The 18283-nt window shown below is 37.5% G+C and overlaps 4 protein-coding genes across 6 annotated transcripts; 1 reads left to right on the top strand and 3 right to left on the bottom strand.

The window, feature by feature from the left end:
- The first annotated feature begins 116 nt into the window (after positions 1-116).
- Positions 117-1729, top strand: LOC111495302 (transcription factor TCP13-like). Its single transcript, XM_023145280.1, has one exon. It carries the CDS (start codon positions 940-942, stop codon positions 1612-1614), a length of 675 nt encoding a protein of 224 aa, XP_023001048.1. The 5' UTR covers positions 117-939; the 3' UTR covers positions 1615-1729.
- A 254-nt stretch (positions 1730-1983) lies between these two features.
- Positions 1984-7052, bottom strand: LOC111495238 (protein LONGIFOLIA 1-like). Its single transcript, XM_023145187.1, has 5 exons — positions 6211-7052; positions 5475-5539; positions 3298-5349; positions 3081-3204; positions 1984-2975 (listed from the first exon to the last, which is right to left on the bottom strand). The coding sequence occupies exons 1-5, from the start codon at positions 6353-6355 to the stop codon at positions 2164-2166; spliced, it is 3198 nt and encodes a 1065-aa protein (XP_023000955.1). The 5' UTR covers positions 6356-7052; the 3' UTR covers positions 1984-2163.
- A 1902-nt stretch (positions 7053-8954) lies between these two features.
- LOC111495396 lies at positions 8955-13283 on the bottom strand. 3 transcript variants are annotated; one of them, XM_023145419.1, is made up of 8 exons: positions 13013-13277; positions 11376-12413; positions 11221-11302; positions 11062-11128; positions 9926-10093; positions 9723-9783; positions 9198-9521; positions 8955-9161 (listed from the first exon to the last, which is right to left on the bottom strand). In XM_023145419.1, exons 2-7 carry the CDS (start codon positions 12319-12321, stop codon positions 9325-9327), a joined length of 1521 nt encoding a protein of 506 aa, XP_023001187.1. In that variant the 5' UTR covers positions 12322-12413; positions 13013-13277; the 3' UTR covers positions 8955-9161; positions 9198-9324. The 3 variants fall into 3 exon arrangements, with proteins under 3 accessions (XP_023001187.1, XP_023001185.1, XP_023001186.1); XM_023145417.1 differs by lacking the exon at positions 9723-9783 and having other exon boundaries at positions 13013-13283; XM_023145418.1 differs by lacking the exons at positions 9723-9783; positions 13013-13277 and adding an exon at positions 12614-12995.
- A 357-nt stretch (positions 13284-13640) lies between these two features.
- Positions 13641-18083, bottom strand: LOC111495401 (RHOMBOID-like protein 12, mitochondrial). The gene is made up of 8 exons (XM_023145425.1): positions 17611-18083; positions 16852-16972; positions 15529-15648; positions 14725-14835; positions 14574-14618; positions 14296-14400; positions 14174-14215; positions 13641-14061 (listed from the first exon to the last, which is right to left on the bottom strand). The coding sequence occupies exons 1-8, from the start codon at positions 17982-17984 to the stop codon at positions 13972-13974; spliced, it is 1008 nt and encodes a 335-aa protein (XP_023001193.1). The 5' UTR covers positions 17985-18083; the 3' UTR covers positions 13641-13971.
- Positions 18084-18283: the final 200 nt, after the last annotated feature.

Below are 18283 nucleotides of genomic sequence, written 5' to 3'. Positions count from 1 at the left end.
TGATCTTTTGCCGTCCGGGGTCACTTGTACATCCTCTTCTTGCTGTAATTTTTCTTTTGACTCGGGAAACTTCTTATTAGGCATGTATTCTTTCTGTGCTCTTTTTATACCTTGAATCATGTTATGAGGATATCGATGGATTTTGGTAGTTGGCAACTAGCATATATAGGAGGGTACGTATATAGGTTGCTCGAGTATGTCATAGACCCTGTGGACTGCGGAAGAAGGTAGAGAGAAGAAAGGAGAGGGGGTAGTGGATGAACCACAACCGTTTTTGATACCTTCCTTGGGGTAAGGAGGAGGAGGCGTGTTTAGGAACCAATAGCATAATTTTAAGGTTATTTTATTTATTTTTGAAATCTCATCTTATAAATCCAAATCTATTATTGTAGAATTTAGTTTCCTTCAATAAACCATTTGATTTTTGAAAACTAAGCCAAAATTGAGGTATCTTAATAAGTCTATGGCGATATAATTGGTCCTTCATCTATTCACGTAGCATGTCCATTACCACACAATTCACCTTTACCTTTGAAACAAGCTATAATATACTCTGAAGTCACTCTCAAATGACTCTAAATTTTCCTACCCTATTTTTTCATCAGTATAAGGGCTCTCTCTACACCTCTTTACGAACCCTAATTAATAAAGCTTTTAATTCTCTTGTTGACTTTTAGCCGTCATATCAATGCAAGCAAATAAATACTCATTAGTAATATGATGCCTAGTTCTCAATGTTAAACAAACAATTCTTCTTTACTCATTCTCCCTTCTCCCCTCGTATGCAATTGTCGAATCCTTCACTTTGCTGCTAATTTGTGTTCTCTCTCTTATCTGATATGGGTTTGTCGTACTCCTGAACGCCATCTGGTTCGAAGAAAAGGGAACTTACAGATCATTTTTTGTATCATTTTATTCTATAAGCTCTGTTTTGAAGAAATGACAGGGAGAGTAAATAATATGATCTCAAAATTGAAGCAAGAGGGCGTTCATGTTGAAGCAAAACAAATGGAGGGCAAAAGGAAGAAGGGGCCTTCAAGGCAAGGGCCATTTCTTAGAGGCAATCCAAGAATTTTTAGAGTTTCTCCTTTGTTTGGAGGAAAAGACAGGCACAGCAAAGTTTGCACAATGAAGGGCTTAAGAGACAGAAGGATTAGGCTTTCAGCTCCCACTGCTATTCAACTTTATGATTTGCAAAACAGACTTGGCCTCAGCCAACCCAGCAAAGTCATAGACTGGCTGATGGATGTCACAAGATTTGATATTGATAAGCTCCCACCACTCCATTTTCCGAAAGATTTTGACCCAAATGCCTCGTTTCTTCATCATTTTGATATTGCAGATGCTGCAGCGAAGGCCAAACATGAAGAAACTGGGATGCTTTTGCTTCAGAAGTCGTCTCCTTCACCCAACCATGCTTCTTTTTCTGCTCTTCAGCTTCAAACCAACGCCATGACTGAAAACTGTTGCCATTTTGACCCTCCAAGCTTTCCATTCCCATTAATGGATCAGGCCAATCCAGCTTCATTTTCCTCACCTTCTGAGCAGTTGCTGTTCCGTCCATTGACGATGCCACCCGAAGTTTCTTCTTACCTTCCTAACGGTGGAAATTAATGGTGTGTTTGAGATGGCTTTTCAAAAATACTATTCAAATTTTCATGGAATTTGACAAGTACTTTAATTCAAAAATATTTTTTATTCGTAAGACGAACAATGTTTCATTTAATGATCGGACGTGTATGACAATTGATGTGTAAATATTGATTTTATAAATAATATTGTCAACAATATCATTTTAATTGAAATAAATAACAACAATTTTAGTCTTTTTATATAGTTGAAATTCAATTTTTGCATTTAGACGCTTCACCTCTTCTTATCCTTCATTTCTAAGTATTTATTCAAAATTTAAAACTATTAAACAATAGGAAATAAATTGGGAAAATATCCTAAGATTAGGGACTACATAAATTTAGCATTTCAGAACCAACTTTCAGAATCATTCAGATCTTTTCATATATTGATTCATAACAAGAATGTTCATGGTTTGAAAGCTTGCAACCATCTTTACAACACTTCTTAATTCCCAGTCACAATGATATATATTATAGAAAAAATGGAAGTTTCATCACTCACTATGAAAGCTAAAGAAGAAACTATAAATCAGGTAAACAACTGTCTTCGTCTGCCTGACTTGGCGCGCAAATGAGCAGCCCCAACATACACGATTTCGTCGACTAAATCTTTGAAGATCAATCTTTCAGCGTCTAAGACGACGTTGGAGATGTCGCCATAGAAATCAGTCCAACTCTCAGATCTTTGCATCACATCCTCCTTTAAGATGTTTTTCAAACCATCGTCCTCGATGTTGCATTCGGGTTTCTTGGTTTGAAGCTGTTCTATTTCGGAACATAGCTCCTTCAAAAGCTTTTGAGCACTAAGAGTTTTAGTCGCTAGTTTTCTGGATGTTGTCCAAGGCTCAGTTGATGCAGCAACAACAGACAACTTCCTGGCAAGAAACTCATTAACAACATCAAAAATGAGTTTACGGTGAGCTTTTTCCTGGCTCAGTTTTGAATCTGTAACTTTATGAGAGCTGCAGTCATCTTTTCTTAGCAAACTGCCTGTCTTGGTTTGTTCCAAAACGAAGAACAACTCGGGGTTGATTGGATGACCAGATGGATGGAGTTGAAATGTTGCCAAGCCCGAGCCAAGGTCCCGAAGTAAGAGGCCAGAAGCTAACAATATTTCAGATATGTATCTGTTATCTGGGTCAGTATTCTCACATAATGATGCAATGTAATCTGTTTTGGCTTCATCATAGTGAGAGTTCAGGCGCCTGAGCTTCTGAACCAAGTTGTCAATGTTTTGCAATTTCTTGCGGTTGATTTCTGTGCTAAGACCAGGCTCCACACTGTTATCTGTGGCACTCCATTGATATTCACCACAATTTCCAGAGCCCAACTCCCTATTGCCTGAAATGTATGCATCAAACAGTATTAGAAGGGACTAAATTGAAGCTTCATATCATGATTGATCATCAAAAAAGGATTGTTGTTTTTGGTGATAGATTTGATCACCTTTGAGGGTTTTTGTCTGCTTAACAGAAGACGGAGACGGGGACGGTTCGTTGTCTCTATATATAGAAGCATCAAGAATGGAGATCGGACTAGGATGTTCAGGAGCAGGTGTAGCAAGTTCTGCCTGCAAGTCACAAAATGAAAATCTCAAATTTGAGTTCTGAAACAATCTAATAGACGTAGTAGAAGGGAAAATAAAATGAAAAAAGTCACCAACGTTTTCCGTTAAGCAAGAATCCGAGTTCTTTGAAATCTTCATTTGTAAAATATGGCTGCCATTTATGTCAGAAGGAAGCTCACTGCTGGTGACTTCAATATCTGTCTTTGAGTCCAAGGATAAATTACTATCAGATAGTTGAGATATGTCATCACCCTGGTTACTCAAAGTTCTCGACTCGTTGCTTATTTCACTCGATTGGTCATCCATTTGGCAGACATGGGAAGGTTTCACTCTCGGTTTTCCAACGGGAGAACCTGAATCGGTTCCTTTTCGGTTGGATTTCCATCTAGTTTTATTTGTGTCGGATGGAGGAGTTGGTGGTCGAGATCGTTTGTCTTGCTCAACCTTCTTCGGTTGCAGTCTTGGGCTCACAGACCCTGAGGTTTTTATTGAACTAATGGTGTTTTGTTGAGGCTTTGAAGAAGAATGCGTTGGTCTTACATTTTTTGCATCGTCTTTCTTTTTGGTGGAACTCGCCCCGGAGTCCTTGTGACTAGTTTCAGGCGACGTATCTTTAATTGCTCGGCTACCATTGGTGTTCCTTTTTCCATGTGAAGCTTTCTCAAGCTTGGGGAAACCAGGAAGACCGTCGATTCGAATAACAGATGAAGCTGGAATTCCAGATTTTTCTACAAGTTTTGCTGGTTTCATGATTACAATAGGAGATTCCCTACACCTAGAAGAATCAGGCCTGCTAGTTGTTGCAGCCTTTTGGTTCTTTTTCCGACTTTGTTCGTTGATCAACCTAGAATTAACGCTAGCGCTATCCTGTTTTGGTTCGTTGTCTCTTTGAGTTCCACTGTTAGAAGGTTCCTCCTCATTTCTAGTATCCAAAAGCCCCTTTGGTTGCATAGCATCAAGGATCTGTTTTAGTGCTCTAAGATCTTTCCCTGAATGTTTAAACTCCAAGTCTTCCAATCTTTTTTCGATTTCGCTATAAACAGAAGGAAAGTGATCAGACGATGCAGCTAATCCTCTAGCATGCTTTAGAGTACGTTTGTGAGAGGCTCGACCTCCATCTGGCTGCCTCCACGGCGCAACTTCTACTGGAAACTTCGAATTTGGTATAGGTTTCATGACTAAATCAGGATTCTTCCATCGTGGTGAAGTCGGGCCTTTCAATGTGTTCCGAGGAGAGTCACAAGTTCTAATTGGCCTGATAGAGCTTGTGCCATCCAATGAGCTAACAAAAGGGTCACCTTTAACTTGAGTATCACTAGCCAAAGGTGAACCTGGAAGTGCTTCTAATCCCATTAACTTAGCCACGACACTAGGAGGATGCTTTCGAGATCCTGACGGTTTTGGAGGATCAGAAGGGTCGCTACTGTGCAAGTTCTTTGAAAGTCTAATAGAGTTTGACACAGATTTGGAATCCTGAATTGAACTCTCCCTGCTGTCCAATGAGAGTCTTGGAAAGTCTTTAAATTTTGGAGCTGATCGAATGGTATCTCGTGATTCAAAGGACAATCTATCAACCTCTCTCCCATCACAAGAAAACCGAGGAGCATCTCTCGAGAATGATGGCAAAGATCCATTTTTCACTTCATGAAATGGTCGTTCGTGCTCTATGGCTTCATTATAATACCATGGTGCATCTCGAAGCTTAGCAAGAACTAGAAGAGACTCCTTTAGATCAGTAGGCATCTTTTGTTTCCAATTTGTATCAACCTTACAAGCCCCATCTGCAGATTGGGATAGCTGTGAAGGCCTTGGAGAGTCTCTATGCTTCATAGAACGACTCAGTAGTTCCTCATTAGTAGGCGTTTTGACTGATAACGTTCTGGCTTCCCTATACATAGAATCCTTCACAACATCTCGAAGATCAAGATGTTGCTTCCCGACACGAGGAGAGGTATTTGACTGGTTTGCTACGGAATCCCTTGAGGGCGTTCTTGATAAGAGTATCTGATCGAATGACGAAGCTTGCGATGGAGCTGTTTTGTTGTACTCACTAGAGGATAAGGAAGATGAGCAAGAAGAGAAAGAAGCTCTTGATAATTCTTTATTAAACCTTTGTTTCTCATTGAAACTCTCATTTAGGGACATAACCTGCAAGAACACGATTTCGTAGATTAAGATCCAGGAAAACTCCAATTACCGTAACTTAAACGCTTAAGCATAATTATAAGTTCGTAAACTAATCCGCTTAAACAAATAGTCATTCGGAGACTTACCGTAGCATCTCTCTGTAAGACATTGTACTCTTTTCCTGTGCTACCAATATCTAGATGAGAAGTGCCTGCAGTAGACAAGATTTGCAAATAAATTGGCATGCTATCAGTTTGCATACCACAAACACCTACAAAGACGAGTTAAATCTAATCGCCTCTCGAAACTTCTTACTGGACCTTTCCGCTCCTCAAAAGATTATACTATTCAGCTCAAGCCAAATGCTCCTCAAAACGACAGGAAAACAAGATTGCCAAAGGATTTATAAGTAATAACCGATTAAATGACTGTGTAACAGTCCAAGCCTACCGCTAGTAGATATTGTCCTTTTTGGACTTTCTCTTTCAGGCTTCCCTTCAAGGTTTTTAAAACGCGTCTACTATGGTGAGAGTCTAGCCTTACTCCGACTAGTGCTTGGGTCTGATACCATTCGTAACAACCCAAGCCTACCACAAGCAGATGTTGTCCTCTTTGGACTTTCCCTTTCGGGCTTCCCTTCAAGGTTTTAAAACGCATCTTTTGGAGTTACGCAATGGAACATCTATTTGAATTTCAATAATATAAGCTCCAAGGATCATCATTGGATTAGACACATATGTATGAAGAGTACCAATCACACATTAGACAAACAGCAGAGAGAGCCAAAAGGAAACACACACTTCAATTCTAACAAGATGCATCAAAGTGATCAAAACATCCAAAACTATTAAGAAAATAAAGCAGATTCAGATAGGGAAATACCAGGAGGGAGGCGCTTGTGCTTCATATGTCTTCCATCCAGTATATGCTGACGATCAAACAACTGCAAAATCCCAGTCATGCATCCTAATTGCTTCTGCAGATCTGGATTTTCATCAGCTAAAGAATGCAGAAGCTTCGCAGCCATCTTCAGGTTCGATATATCAATAAACAAAAACAAAAACAAAAAACCTCTCTTATCTAAGGCTATTCAACACTCTAATGGCTAGTGCAATGGATATTCTAACCAGTTCTTCTTCAACCCAGAAAGAAACCCATCTCAAAGAACCCTTCTATCACTAAAAAGACATACACCTTTCTGCATAAGGAATCAAATCTCATTCCCCCATATTCGATTGAGCCGTATATGGTCCAAAGACCAAAAGGGAAGAAGAATAAAGAACTTTTAAAGCCTGAAATAAAATGCTACAAAGAGATTCTCCACTCAAATAAAATCCCTTCTCGGGTTATATGCACAGCTTCAGAAACAGTGCAATTTACAGCTCAGCTCGCGATGTAAATTCCCAATCCCACAAAAACTTCCACCCAAATCCCAAAATTCCTTTCTGGGTTCCTCACGAATTTCCCAAATCTTGATTCGTAGCAGCAACGAAGAAGAATTCACTAAGAGAGGGAGCCAATGAGTTAAGGTCAACGACGAATGGCGAGGGAAGAAACAGAGGATTTATGAACAGGTGTGAAAAACAATCTTCCAAGAACAAATGTAAGCACAACCCAATTGAGGGTTGCAAGGAGAAAAGGTTGTTCTCTTTCTTCTTGGGATTTTTTTTAGAGGAAAGAAATAAGAGAAGCGGAAGAGAGAGAATGTGGGTCAGACGTTCCTGAGCTCCCCATCTCACAAATTCCATGTGGGAATGGGTATTGGAGTGGGTCAAGAGCTGTCTACATGTGCATGTGAGCTTGTCAGTTCTCTCTTCCATACAGAGAAACAGGGGAATTTTGCTTACCATACAGATATTGGGGGAAAGAAAAATAAAAACTCCATTCATATATTATTTATTGAATATAACTTAATATTCTTTCATTTATAATTTGATTTAGAACTCAAACGAGATTGTTGAGATATATTCTTTAGAATATATCTTAAATATTATATCTTAATATTCTTTCATTTATGATTTGATTTAGAGTATATTTTATTTTATTCTTAATATTTAATTATTTTATATTTTTCTCATTTGTACTTCTAGTATCCTATTTAAAGATATCAATATGAATGATAATATATACCTTTCCAATTCTATTTTCTATCTCATTCTTAACCAAGATGAATTCAAGCTCAACATTAGCGCTTATCATAAATTTGGGACCTTGGGCTAGACTTGGTGTTCCGTTTCTCATCAAACATGCTAACCTTGGATCTCTTGTTTTCAAATCACGAGCATCAAATAAATGTATGCTTAAAAAAAATGAAGAGTTTGAATATAACATTGACGTAGAAATCTTATTTTGTTTTTGGTCTTGTTTATTTAATCACACCCTAATTTGTATTTGTATTATAATGATGAGATCAATTAGGTAGTAATTAAGAATCAAGGAGTAGTTTAATTATTGTTAAAAAAGATTTATTCTAACTAACCCAATATATAATACATTCAATTTAAATGATAAAAAGACTTTTTATACTCATATAATAAATAAATAAAAAGTCAACGATCTAAGAAGACCAACCAATGGAGACATTCCTTTTTAATATTATTAATTACTTTTAAAATTTTCAAATAACATTATAAATGCAAATGCATCACATTTTTTTTATTTGATCGCTAGTAAAAATGGAATCTCTCACATAACACAATAAATAAAATAAAATTTATATATTTATAAAATGGACAAAACATTAGAAATGATTATCATAAAACCTCGAACCATAATGCGTCAATAGATTAAGAAACTTTATGTAACCTTATTTGTTTGATATCTAAAAGCATGGATCGAAATGACAATATTGATAATGAAAACGTATCCAAGATATATAAATTTGTATCGAGAGCATCAAAAATGTGCATTTTGCATGGCATGTGGGATGCGTAGGAAAGATTAGGACGTCACCAACTCAGCAATCAATATCATTCTAAGCCATGTTCCATGGAACAATATGCAATGCTTGCTACTCATTGCATGAATATGTGTGTTTTTGATATCATGACCTTTTCAAGGCTCTATCTATCTCAATCCTCAACCAATAATATTTTATCATCTTCAAACCCCTCAATGAGTGGAAGAATTATGAAGCTCAAAATGGTGGGATTTTCAGCCCTATAAACACATACAATCAATAATTTCATCATCTTCATGATATGGGTATTGTTTGCAATTGAGTGAACATGGACCAAATTATTTTGGTGGCTTTAGTGCATGGTACCACCTTAAAAGTACCCTAATAATTCGATATTAAAGAAAAAAAACGGAAAATGATAGATGAAATCAAGTGATAAGTTATGATGTCATCGTTAAATTATTAATCCAATAATCAATATTTTTGTGATCGACGAACATAAGAAAGAAACAACGATAGAATATTTTACAAATTATTTAAGTTAGTTCAAATAAAAAAAAAAAATGAGGTTGGGGAAGAGGCTTGAGTTGGCAAGGAGGATGTTGTAGTTGGTTTGCCAGGCCATATGAATCCAACATCGTTTGCTGCACATGATGAATCAAACTAGAATATACTTTGCTACCATTGTTTGCCTGCAAAGGCTCTTTGAAATAATTGAGTATACGGATTTTTTTTTAATACCCACCACATCATAATCAATAAACAACCAATCAGTTCAACATTCATTCAAATATCAATAAGGATCGAATCATTTAGTACTCAAAGAATCGAAAGGATTTCTACTTCAAAGATAGATTTAAAATGTTTATGGACGATGAACGGTTAACGGTAATATTAAAGCAAATGACAAAGTTCATCAATTACCAGCATAAGACTTTTCATTCACTCATTCATGTTTTTTAACCAAAGAGAAACTAAGGTTAGAAATAGATGGTTTCATGCATCAAAAGCCCTTCACATCAGGAGGGGAAAACCTTTTCCATCCATACAAAGGGATATGCCAACAAGATTGAAAATGCCTCTCAAGTGTACCTTTTTCAGTTCCATATGAAGGAATTGGTATCCTCCTGATCGTTTCTGCGCTCAACGAAATATATGATCCGCCTATAAAACTTCCAAGACGGGTTCTTTTCTGTAATGGGGCGTTGACCGAAAGGATTCCGCTCGACGTATTTTTGAACATTTTCTGCCATTGATAAACCTTCCAGATAAACCCGAAGATCGCCCCCTGGTCCTAACGTGAACCATTAATCATAAGAAATGATGTGCAGCAGGAGTAAAAAGAACAAGAAAGATCACTTAGAAGTAACAATTTGAATTAAAATTTGTGAAGAAGATGACTTGCTATAAAACCAACGTCAAGATATGAACTAAGGATGAAGCACAAAAACTTGGCACTATCATGATATTGTATAGCTTAAAAGCAGTTAGTTACCTAACGACGTATCGTCGGTATCCCTAAACCGATATGTTACAGGAAAAATTGCAGTGTTTGCCTACACAATAACAAGCACCCGAAAAACGAAGAATGCCCGTTAGATAGCCATTAGATTGGAGTGCAAAGAAGGGGGAACGACCTCATTCAGAAAATGAAACAAGGAACTAAAATATGAAAGAAAGAAGAGATGAGAGATCTACCGGATTGCACAATGCCTTGTGTGGGGAATCATCCAACAGTAGGGTGTTTGATGCATTGAACTCTCGTGGCTTAAGGTATTTCCACAGCTTCTTGATTTGCTTCAAGACTAAAGGCTTGTGCTTGTTCTCAACGGTTGAGAACGTGGTGTCGGTACACTGTGACTGATCCTGTAGCGAGCAGTGTCAGATGACCAAAAAGAAAAGGCATGGTAGCATGATTTAGCAGAAGACATTACTTTTGAATGATGGCACACTCATATGAAATGACTTGACGTTTGAAAACTGTGTATGGTTTAGAGAACTGAATGATCAAACTTTTCCCAAAACCTGCATGACCCTCTTAATCAATATTTGTGATACATAAATTACTAGTTCAGGAAACAGTTCTAATGCATTATCTCATGCCAAATATAAATGAATTAATACAGGAGTTATAGACTTAAAAATTGCTGACCATTGAGCTGAATATTGTAACAGCCCAAGCCCACCGTTAGCAGATATTGTCCTCTTTGGGTTTTCCCTTATGGACTTTCCCTCAAAATTTTAAAATGCGTATGCTAGAAAGAGGTTTCTACACCCTTATGAGAAATGTTTCGTTCCCCTCTCCTACGAATTTGGGATCTCACAATCCACCCTCCTTGGAAGCCCAACGTCCTCACTAGCACACCATCCAATGACTGGCTCTGATACCATTTGTAACAGCTCAAGCCCACCACTAGTAGATATTATCCTCTTTGGGCTTTCCCTTCTGGGCTTCCTCTCAAGGTTTTAAAACGCGTTTGTTAGGAAGAGGTTTCCACACTCTTGTAGGAAATGTTTTCCCCTCTCCAACCGATGTGAGATCTCACAATCCGCCCTCTAAGGGCCCAATGTCCTCGCGGCACACCGCTCGAAGTCTGGCTCTGATACCATTTGTAACAACCCTAACCCACCGCTAGCAAATATTGTCCTTTTTGGGCTTCCCCTCAAAGTTTTACAATACGTCTGTTAGGGAGAAGTTTCCATACTTGTTTGCATCTCTTACTTCAACAAAACCACTTAAAGGTATACAAAAATCACCCTCTCCCCAAGGGAACATAAACATATATATTTGGGTATGTCACAATATATTGTACTATATGTGAAAGTAGCCTTACCCAGCAAAATAGTAATTTTTGTCTGAAGTCTCCCATTAGAAAATCTATGGCCATGTCCACATTTCTCCTGCAGAATTGTGGATGATTCACAATTCACAATCAAACAATGCAGGAAAAGTTTAAGTGTAAAGGTATATTACGTTGTCGATAGAACATTACCGAGTTCTCGATGACCAAACGCCCACCTCGAATCTTTCGAAACAGAACTTGATAAAATCGTCACAAAATGGCCTCTTGAACACTGGAAGAGAGATACAAGTCAATTCAAGGAAAATGGAAAACGAAAGAACGTGATGGTCGATGATGATTATCACCTGCTTTTTGTCCAATTACAAGGTCTGGCTTATATCCATATGGAACATAACAAATAAAATCTGCAAGCAGTCCGTTTACATCGAGAACAAGAAGCTTTTTCCTTGAACAACCAATAGAATCCCCTTTCTCTGAAGTATCCAATACTAGTGTCGGAGTTTTCTCTTCGATGATAGCGTCAATACCACTGCTCGTCTCACCAGAACCTGAGAAACATACAACTTCTTCCTTCACAGTTTCAGCATTATCCAGTTCAGGAGGTATGCAGCAAGGAGTTGATGTAATCAGTTCCTTGCTTGTTGAAGTCTCATCATCATGCTCACCAACCGAACCGAAAACAGAAGCTTCCTCCACAGTGCCTCCCCCATTTATCTGTTCTACAACGGAACTTTTCAATGAGTGATCCCTCTCATTTTCCTGCTCTTTACATGGAAAATAATTACCAATGTCGGAGAATTGTTCTCTAGAATGATAATCCTTCCTTGCATCTATCGTCTCCTCGCTCAGTTCTTCGGTAACATTGACAACGTTTTCATGATCATCATGATTTCTCATACCACCTGTATCTTCAGAGATTCCAGACTCTACTTTGTAAGTATCCATGGAACTTGGCTCTTCCATTTCAACACTATATATAAGATTACCAGAACCATTTATATTTCCATGCTCTGTCGCCATATCCTCGGACATTTTTCGGTCATCGTCCTGCTTCTTTTCATGAACATTACACATCTTTTCTGTTTCAGATTCCAACTTAGAGCATATAATGAACATGGCAGAAGCAGAATCATTTTCAGAGAGGATTTTATCCATTGAAGATGCATCTTCAGAACCAGAATGAACACTGCTCATATTGTTTCCTACAGGAGCATCATCAAACTGTTCTTGCTTTCTCTTTTTCATTTTATGCTCCAAGCCTTCGGTTGTGTCACATTCTGAAACATCCATGACCAATCTTTCCAGATATTTTGCAGAAATCCAACACTATATCCTCTTGTATGCAAAAATGTAAGTTTTTCCTTGAGGGAATCGTCTCCTATCTGACGTATATATAACATATGGTCAGCAAAATCAAAATATCTCCTTTCAATGCCAAATCATACATGTTTATCAATGAAGAGACATAGCCTAAATCCTCCTAACTTCAGTTCAAACCAAGCATAGGGTCGTTAAAAGCAATAATTTCAAAGCTCAGCAGCTTACAGAACAAAGCCATATATACATATAATCAGACATATACCAGAAAAAGAACGGCAATAAGAGTACGGAGCTGACTCTAAACTATATCAGCAAATAGCACGACATGGGTTAATCTTGAGGTTACATAAGAACACACTTGCGGAACTTCATTTCCAAAGCTTCATGAAGATTCGCCCTCTTATTGACCTCAAACAAAACAAATTGAAGTGAAAAATCAAGAACAGTAACAATTAAACGAGCAAAACTCAGATAATTCTCAAAAGTTATGGGAAAGATAGTCTACATCTGCACCGTAAAGAACAAACGAGCAACAAGCAGCACAAGTCAAACCCAACTCAAAACAAAGAAAACCAGTCGAATTCCCATCAGAACCTGACCCAATAGTAAAAAATAAAAAGGGAAATTGGGTAAATCCGAGAGAAAGACAAAGGGACTTAACAGATCGAACATGGGATCGAACGCAGAGGAACAGGGAATAATCAATAATTGGCAGGACATAAAAAAGAAGATCGTAGCATTGAATATCGTTAGAGGGCAGCTCAAAATTTCCCTTCTTTTGTTGGATGTAGCGCCGTCGTTCTTCACGGGGGCAGCCCATTTGCGAATCGGCGGCTCACTGACCCTCAATCTTCTCCTCTGATTTTTTTCCATTATCAAATAAATTACATGCTTCTCACTCTCTTTCATAACCTATAACACTGGAATCTTGACAGTTTAACTCATAAATTTACTGTTTTTATGTTAATTATATACACAACTAACTCTTTCCAAGACGAGAAAAAAAATAAAAGTAGTAATTTGTTATCTAACTCTTTCCAAGACGAAAAAGAAACAAAAATAGTAATCGAGCGAATTGTGAAGTATATATTATAAGAATATGACGTTACAAGTTTCAAGACATTTGTAATATTTCGTAATAGTATCATACTTTTCATAAAAGATTAGACAAGGAACAACTTTTTGGTTCCTCTGAAATTATAAGTTCTAGGAGATATCAATTACCATCCCATCAAATTGTATCATTAATACTAAACAAATTTAAGTTCATCATAATTGAGAAAATGACATCAAATCAATGGGTCTCCACCCTCGGCTTATCCAGGCCAAAATTTAATTCTAGTCGTGAATGAGCTTCTCAATGTTTCCAAACAGGGTCTATCAGAAGTTTAATGGATTGCCATCAGGTAGGCAGCGTGACATATATATAAACAATCAGAAGTTTAATGAACAAACTATGTAATGAAGTATAAATGTATTAAACCAATTAAGCCCCGAAAACTCTTTCAGCTTCTATACACTAAAAAGAAGATAGTGTAGAATGAGAGAAATGGGAAAGAAGATGATGATGTGCATTGCTGCATCAAATCTGGATTGCGAGTACGGAAGTTCTTTTGATATTCAGAAACGTCCCCGGCGAACTCGGGCCCAGGCTAAGGCTGCAACTGCAGCACCCCCCAGGTGTGCAGATCCTGAAATTTGGCTGTCATTCTGCAGAGACCAAACAGATTTTAACAGTAGGAGTTCAGCCATATGCAACAGAGAAAAGAACTGAGGGTGGAGGCCGATGGAAAGTTTAGGTATTCTCAATTAAGCATCATACCTCTAGTATCCTCAACATGTCTTTTCCAATGAGAAAAATGCCCTGTAATGAAACCACAAGAAGTCTTTCAGGACTTTTCATAGTGGACTGTGAATCTTTGTACCAGTTAGAGTTCAGCTTACCAGTAAGATGGCAGGAACAGGTATAAAGAATTCGAGATAGAGGGTCGACTTTGGGAAGAGGAATATATCAAGCAGCATGATAGCATTTACAGCTCCACTTGCACCCTAAGTGATCAATTCAAACGACTACCAATCATATTCAAGTTCTACTAAGTATCCCGACGTTCGGACGTTGAAGGTGATCAGTACAATGTATAAGGTTAAACACAGACAATAGGAAGAGCTTCTATAGTTGAAAAAGTAATAGTAAAGAACCAGAAGGATTTCCAAGAGCATACCAATCCTTGTGCTCGTGCAGGATCCTTGCCCCAAAATGGCCGGCTCTGTAGAAAGCAGAAAACCAGCAAACAATTTTGCAGGATAAGCGTCCTAGAAATTTCAATGAAAGAACTGAGCCCATACACAATTTTTGGGACAAAATTTGCATACCTTTGAGGATGATGCTTGAAACAGATGATGTGCCAAGTAAAATGCTGACCCACCAATTGCTCCAGCCAGATACAATCCCAACAAAAACTCAGGACCAAACACTCGACCGATCTGTTAAAGGCAAAATATATAAGGTCTATCAATGCTAAAAAGGATGACAAAGGTCAGTTTTAACTCTGACGGGAAAGACAGAATTCAAAACATTAAAGCTAACTTTAGAAGCAGCATACAAACTCTTGAGACAACAGAATAGACTGGGTTATAGTTCATAAGTAGACTAACAGTATGGGATGCGCAATTTTTAGGTGAGCACTTTTAGAACTTATTAAATTACTTTTGTCTATTTAACCACACTATGTGGAAATTTTGAAAAATACTTTTACTGAAGCTGAACACATTATATCCAAAAGTCATACCAAGCTCACCCGAAAACAACTTGAATCGAAATATATTACTCCAAATCCAATATCAACTCTAAAATTAGCATACAAGGCACAATAACGTTCATTAATCAATATTTATGTTTCTTCAAAATTCTTTTTATTCACAAGGCATAACTCTAAGATAGTGGTCGAATTTGGCTGTTAAAATATATTATATTACCATAGCTACCTCAAAATGAGAAAATACCAACAAGATTATGTGTTAAAAAAATAACTATAAGATCAGAATCTAAGCCAAAAAGAGGAAAGCGGTAAAGATCATAACAAAAGAAAAAGTTATACAAGCCACCCACATATAAACAGAGAAAATAAAACAAATAAAATCAGGACCTAGTAGAAGTTCGAAGAAAGATAGCCATACGTTCATCCCAAAGAAGTATAGTCCAATCATGTTGGATACTATATGGCCAATTTCTACGTGACTGAAGGCTGATGTAATCAATGTATGTATGCGTCCGCTTCTAACATTTTCTACAGAGATCTGTGTACAGAAAATTGAAATATTGAAAATATAATGTTGCCAACAGATAACAGTTGAATTGAAGTTCCAAGCTTTGAAATTTAAAACTTCCAAAACAGCATCTAATGTCGTAACATTGCCACAAATATTTCTCAAACCATGTTTTAAAAAAATGAAAATAAAAACTACTAATGATGTTAGTTTATCAACTTTCAGGGGCCATTCATCTTGAAAAGTCCTGAATGGCCATGTGGTGGATATGTCGAATCCCATGTTTCTCTTCCAAGAAATGTGGTTTACTAAGCATCTTTGGTGTTTGAGATGCCAATGGAGGGGTGATTTGGATATCAGTGAGATGAAATGGGTTTTGAAGATGGATATCCTATCATTAATCCAAATCCTTTAGTTTCAAATTATAGAGGCATTAGTAGAACAAATTGATATTTTATTACAATTATATGGACAGTTCTAACAAAACAGACCTAGTTATCTTTTTTTTTTTCTTTTCTCTCAACAATTGCGGGGAGGGAGATCGAACCATCCACTTTTGGGATGGTAATTGGTGCCCTTGGATTGACAACGGTGAGATCCCACATCGGTTGGAGAGGGAAACAAAGCATTTCTTATAAGAGTGTGGAAACCTCTCCCAAGTGGACACATTTTAGAATCTTAAGGAGAAACCTGGAAGAGAAAGCTTAAAGAGGACAATATCTGCTAGCAGTGGGCTTGGACTATTACAAATGGTATCATAGCCCGACACTAGGCGGTGTGCCAGCAAAGACATTGGGCCCCAAGGAGTGGGATCTCGGTTGAAGAGGGGAACGAAGCATTCCTTATAAAGATGTGGAAACCTCTCCTTAGTGAACGCGTTTTAAAACCTTGAGAGGAAACCTAAAAGGAAAAGTCCAAAAAGAACAATATCTGCTAGTAGTGAGTTTGGACTATTATAGCAACATAGGTAATAATATTTTCAGCCATAATTACAAAATTTTCACGAATATATCATGCCAAACAAACACGATTATTCTTGATTCCTAGACATGAAATTACCCATAATCTAGATTTCTGGACATTACTGATTCCGATGGATCCTGATTCCCTCATGGATGGCCCCTTAAGAGTTCCCATGGAACATCAATAGTCTCTCGATTCAAGAGAAATGGATCCTAACCAAAATCAGTGAGAAGAAATAATGTCTATCCGTGCCAACAATCAAGGACTCACAGTAAAGTTTTTTGACATAAAGATAGGATCAGCAATCCGCCAGAGGAGGAAAACAGCAACATTAGCTATAATCAACCCCAACACTACATCATTAGTCGTCAGCCTTTGAAACCATGCCCTCCTGTGAATAAGAAAACAAAAATAAGGACTTCCCCAAATAATCAACAATGTTTATCGGGAAGTATCCTCCCCTTTGTTCAAATGATTATAACCTGTTTTATTGTATTCAATACTAAAAGACCCACCAAGCCTATTCAAATCTAGAAGGTTAATAAGTTATTTTGATATGTTATACAATAACTTAAGTAACCCATGATAATTACAATGCTAATTCTAAAATAACAAAGAAGGAAGTTTCAAAACAGCAAGCACTAATCTAGGTTATAGTCTCTATGCTACGGGGGGCATCTAAAAATTGGAGTGCCTGAACTTATTTGACGAAGTTGGAAGTTCCGCACTCTCCTCATGCCAGCAAGTAGTAATCAGCATACCAATTGTTCTTGAACTAATCAGATTTCCCAATTGCTCATGCAAACATTCAATATATTGTATTGCATAATGGTTTGCAAACTTTAACAGGACAATGCAATTGGGAAAATTCGCATTCACCATCGAAAATGAAATTATGGACACTAGGATATTCAGCGCTGAATGAAGAACAAGGACTTTACATTCTTCAGCGACGAATTCATTTGTATATGAAAGGACTTCACATTCTTCAGCGATTAAAAGAAGTTACTAACAGAGCAAACGCATTACCTGCCTGGCCATCGATGATCAAAACCTGGTTTCAACTGAAATTTCAGTTTCGAAAATGGGCTTCCCATAAAGAGAGACCTTTCTACTAGACTCTTAATGGACCCCTTGAAAAGGGTGCTTGAAGGATTCAATATGAATCGCTTTCCGACCACCGGGCCTGAGAAAAACCCATGAATTTTCTCGGTACAACTTCGATGTGAACTCCATGAACGCGAGTGATCCTTAACCGGGCGAGTGATGAAGGAGCCATAGAAGTAGTTTTGGTTACTGGTTCGCACTTGTGTGGCAAAAGAAGCGCAATCCCTGCAATAGTGAGAATTCCCATAGGAATTCGAAAGCCTTGATGCAAGTTTGCGAGAAAAGAATTTGTTCATGTTTTCCTTGATTATGGTCTACAGACAGCTCTGGCTGGGAGTTTGGAAAACAGGTTTATACTTTGAGTGCTGGGCTACCCGCGATCTCTATTCTCTAAGCTAGCAATCATACTTAAATATTTTACCAAAAAAACTTAATATTTTAAGAATAAATTATATAAACTCTTTTATAAATACCCTCCACTTTTCTATCTTCTACCGAGCATCTTGTAATCCTTTCTCGATGAATCTTAATAAAGAGTGCGAGTAGTTTCAATGGTCAACGTTTAATAGATATAAACTTTCAATTTTACGTTAAT

This window comes from Cucurbita maxima, unplaced genomic scaffold, assembly GCF_002738345.1.
Source record: "Cucurbita maxima cultivar Rimu unplaced genomic scaffold, Cmax_1.0 Cma_Scf00021, whole genome shotgun sequence".
NCBI lineage: Eukaryota > Viridiplantae > Streptophyta > Magnoliopsida > Cucurbitales > Cucurbitaceae > Cucurbita > Cucurbita maxima.
Note: the sequence above shows the minus strand (reverse complement) of the source record. Positions and strands in the feature narration are given on the sequence as shown.

What these genes read in the sequence shown, in the direction of transcription:
- LOC111495238 (XM_023145187.1), bottom strand. Translation starts at nt 6,355, where the DNA reads ATGGCTGCGAAGCTTCTGCATTCTTTAGCTGATGAAAATCCAGATCTG. An exon ending in GCACAAGCGCCTCCCTCCTG is followed by an intron (nt 5,540 to 6,210) that starts GTATTTCCCTAT and finishes TGTCTACTGCAG; the next exon opens with GCACTTCTCATCTAGATATT. An exon ending in ATTCTTGCTTAACGGAAAAC is followed by an intron (nt 3,205 to 3,297) that starts GTTGGTGACTTT and finishes TGTGACTTGCAG; the next exon opens with GCAGAACTTGCTACACCTGC.
- LOC111495401 (XM_023145425.1), bottom strand. Translation starts at nt 17,984, where the DNA reads ATGAACAAATTCTTTTCTCGCAAACTTGCATCAAGGCTTTCGAATTCC. An exon ending in TTCAAGCATCATCCTCAAAG is followed by an intron (nt 14,619 to 14,724) that starts GTATGCAAATTT and finishes TGCTTTCTACAG; the next exon opens with AGCCGGCCATTTTGGGGCAA. An exon ending in CTGTTCCTGCCATCTTACTG is followed by an intron (nt 14,216 to 14,295) that starts GTAAGCTGAACT and finishes GTTTCATTACAG; the next exon opens with GGCATTTTTCTCATTGGAAA.
- LOC111495302 (XM_023145280.1), top strand. Translation starts at nt 940, where the DNA reads ATGACAGGGAGAGTAAATAATATGATCTCAAAATTGAAGCAAGAGGGC.
- LOC111495396 (XM_023145417.1), bottom strand. Translation starts at nt 12,321, where the DNA reads ATGGATGTTTCAGAATGTGACACAACCGAAGGCTTGGAGCATAAAATG. An exon ending in TGTAATTGGACAAAAAGCAG is followed by an intron (nt 11,303 to 11,375) that starts GTGATAATCATC and finishes TCTCTCTTCCAG; the next exon opens with TGTTCAAGAGGCCATTTTGT. An exon ending in ACAAGGCATTGTGCAATCCG is followed by an intron (nt 9,522 to 9,925) that starts GTAGATCTCTCA and finishes GGTTCACGTTAG; the next exon opens with GACCAGGGGGCGATCTTCGG.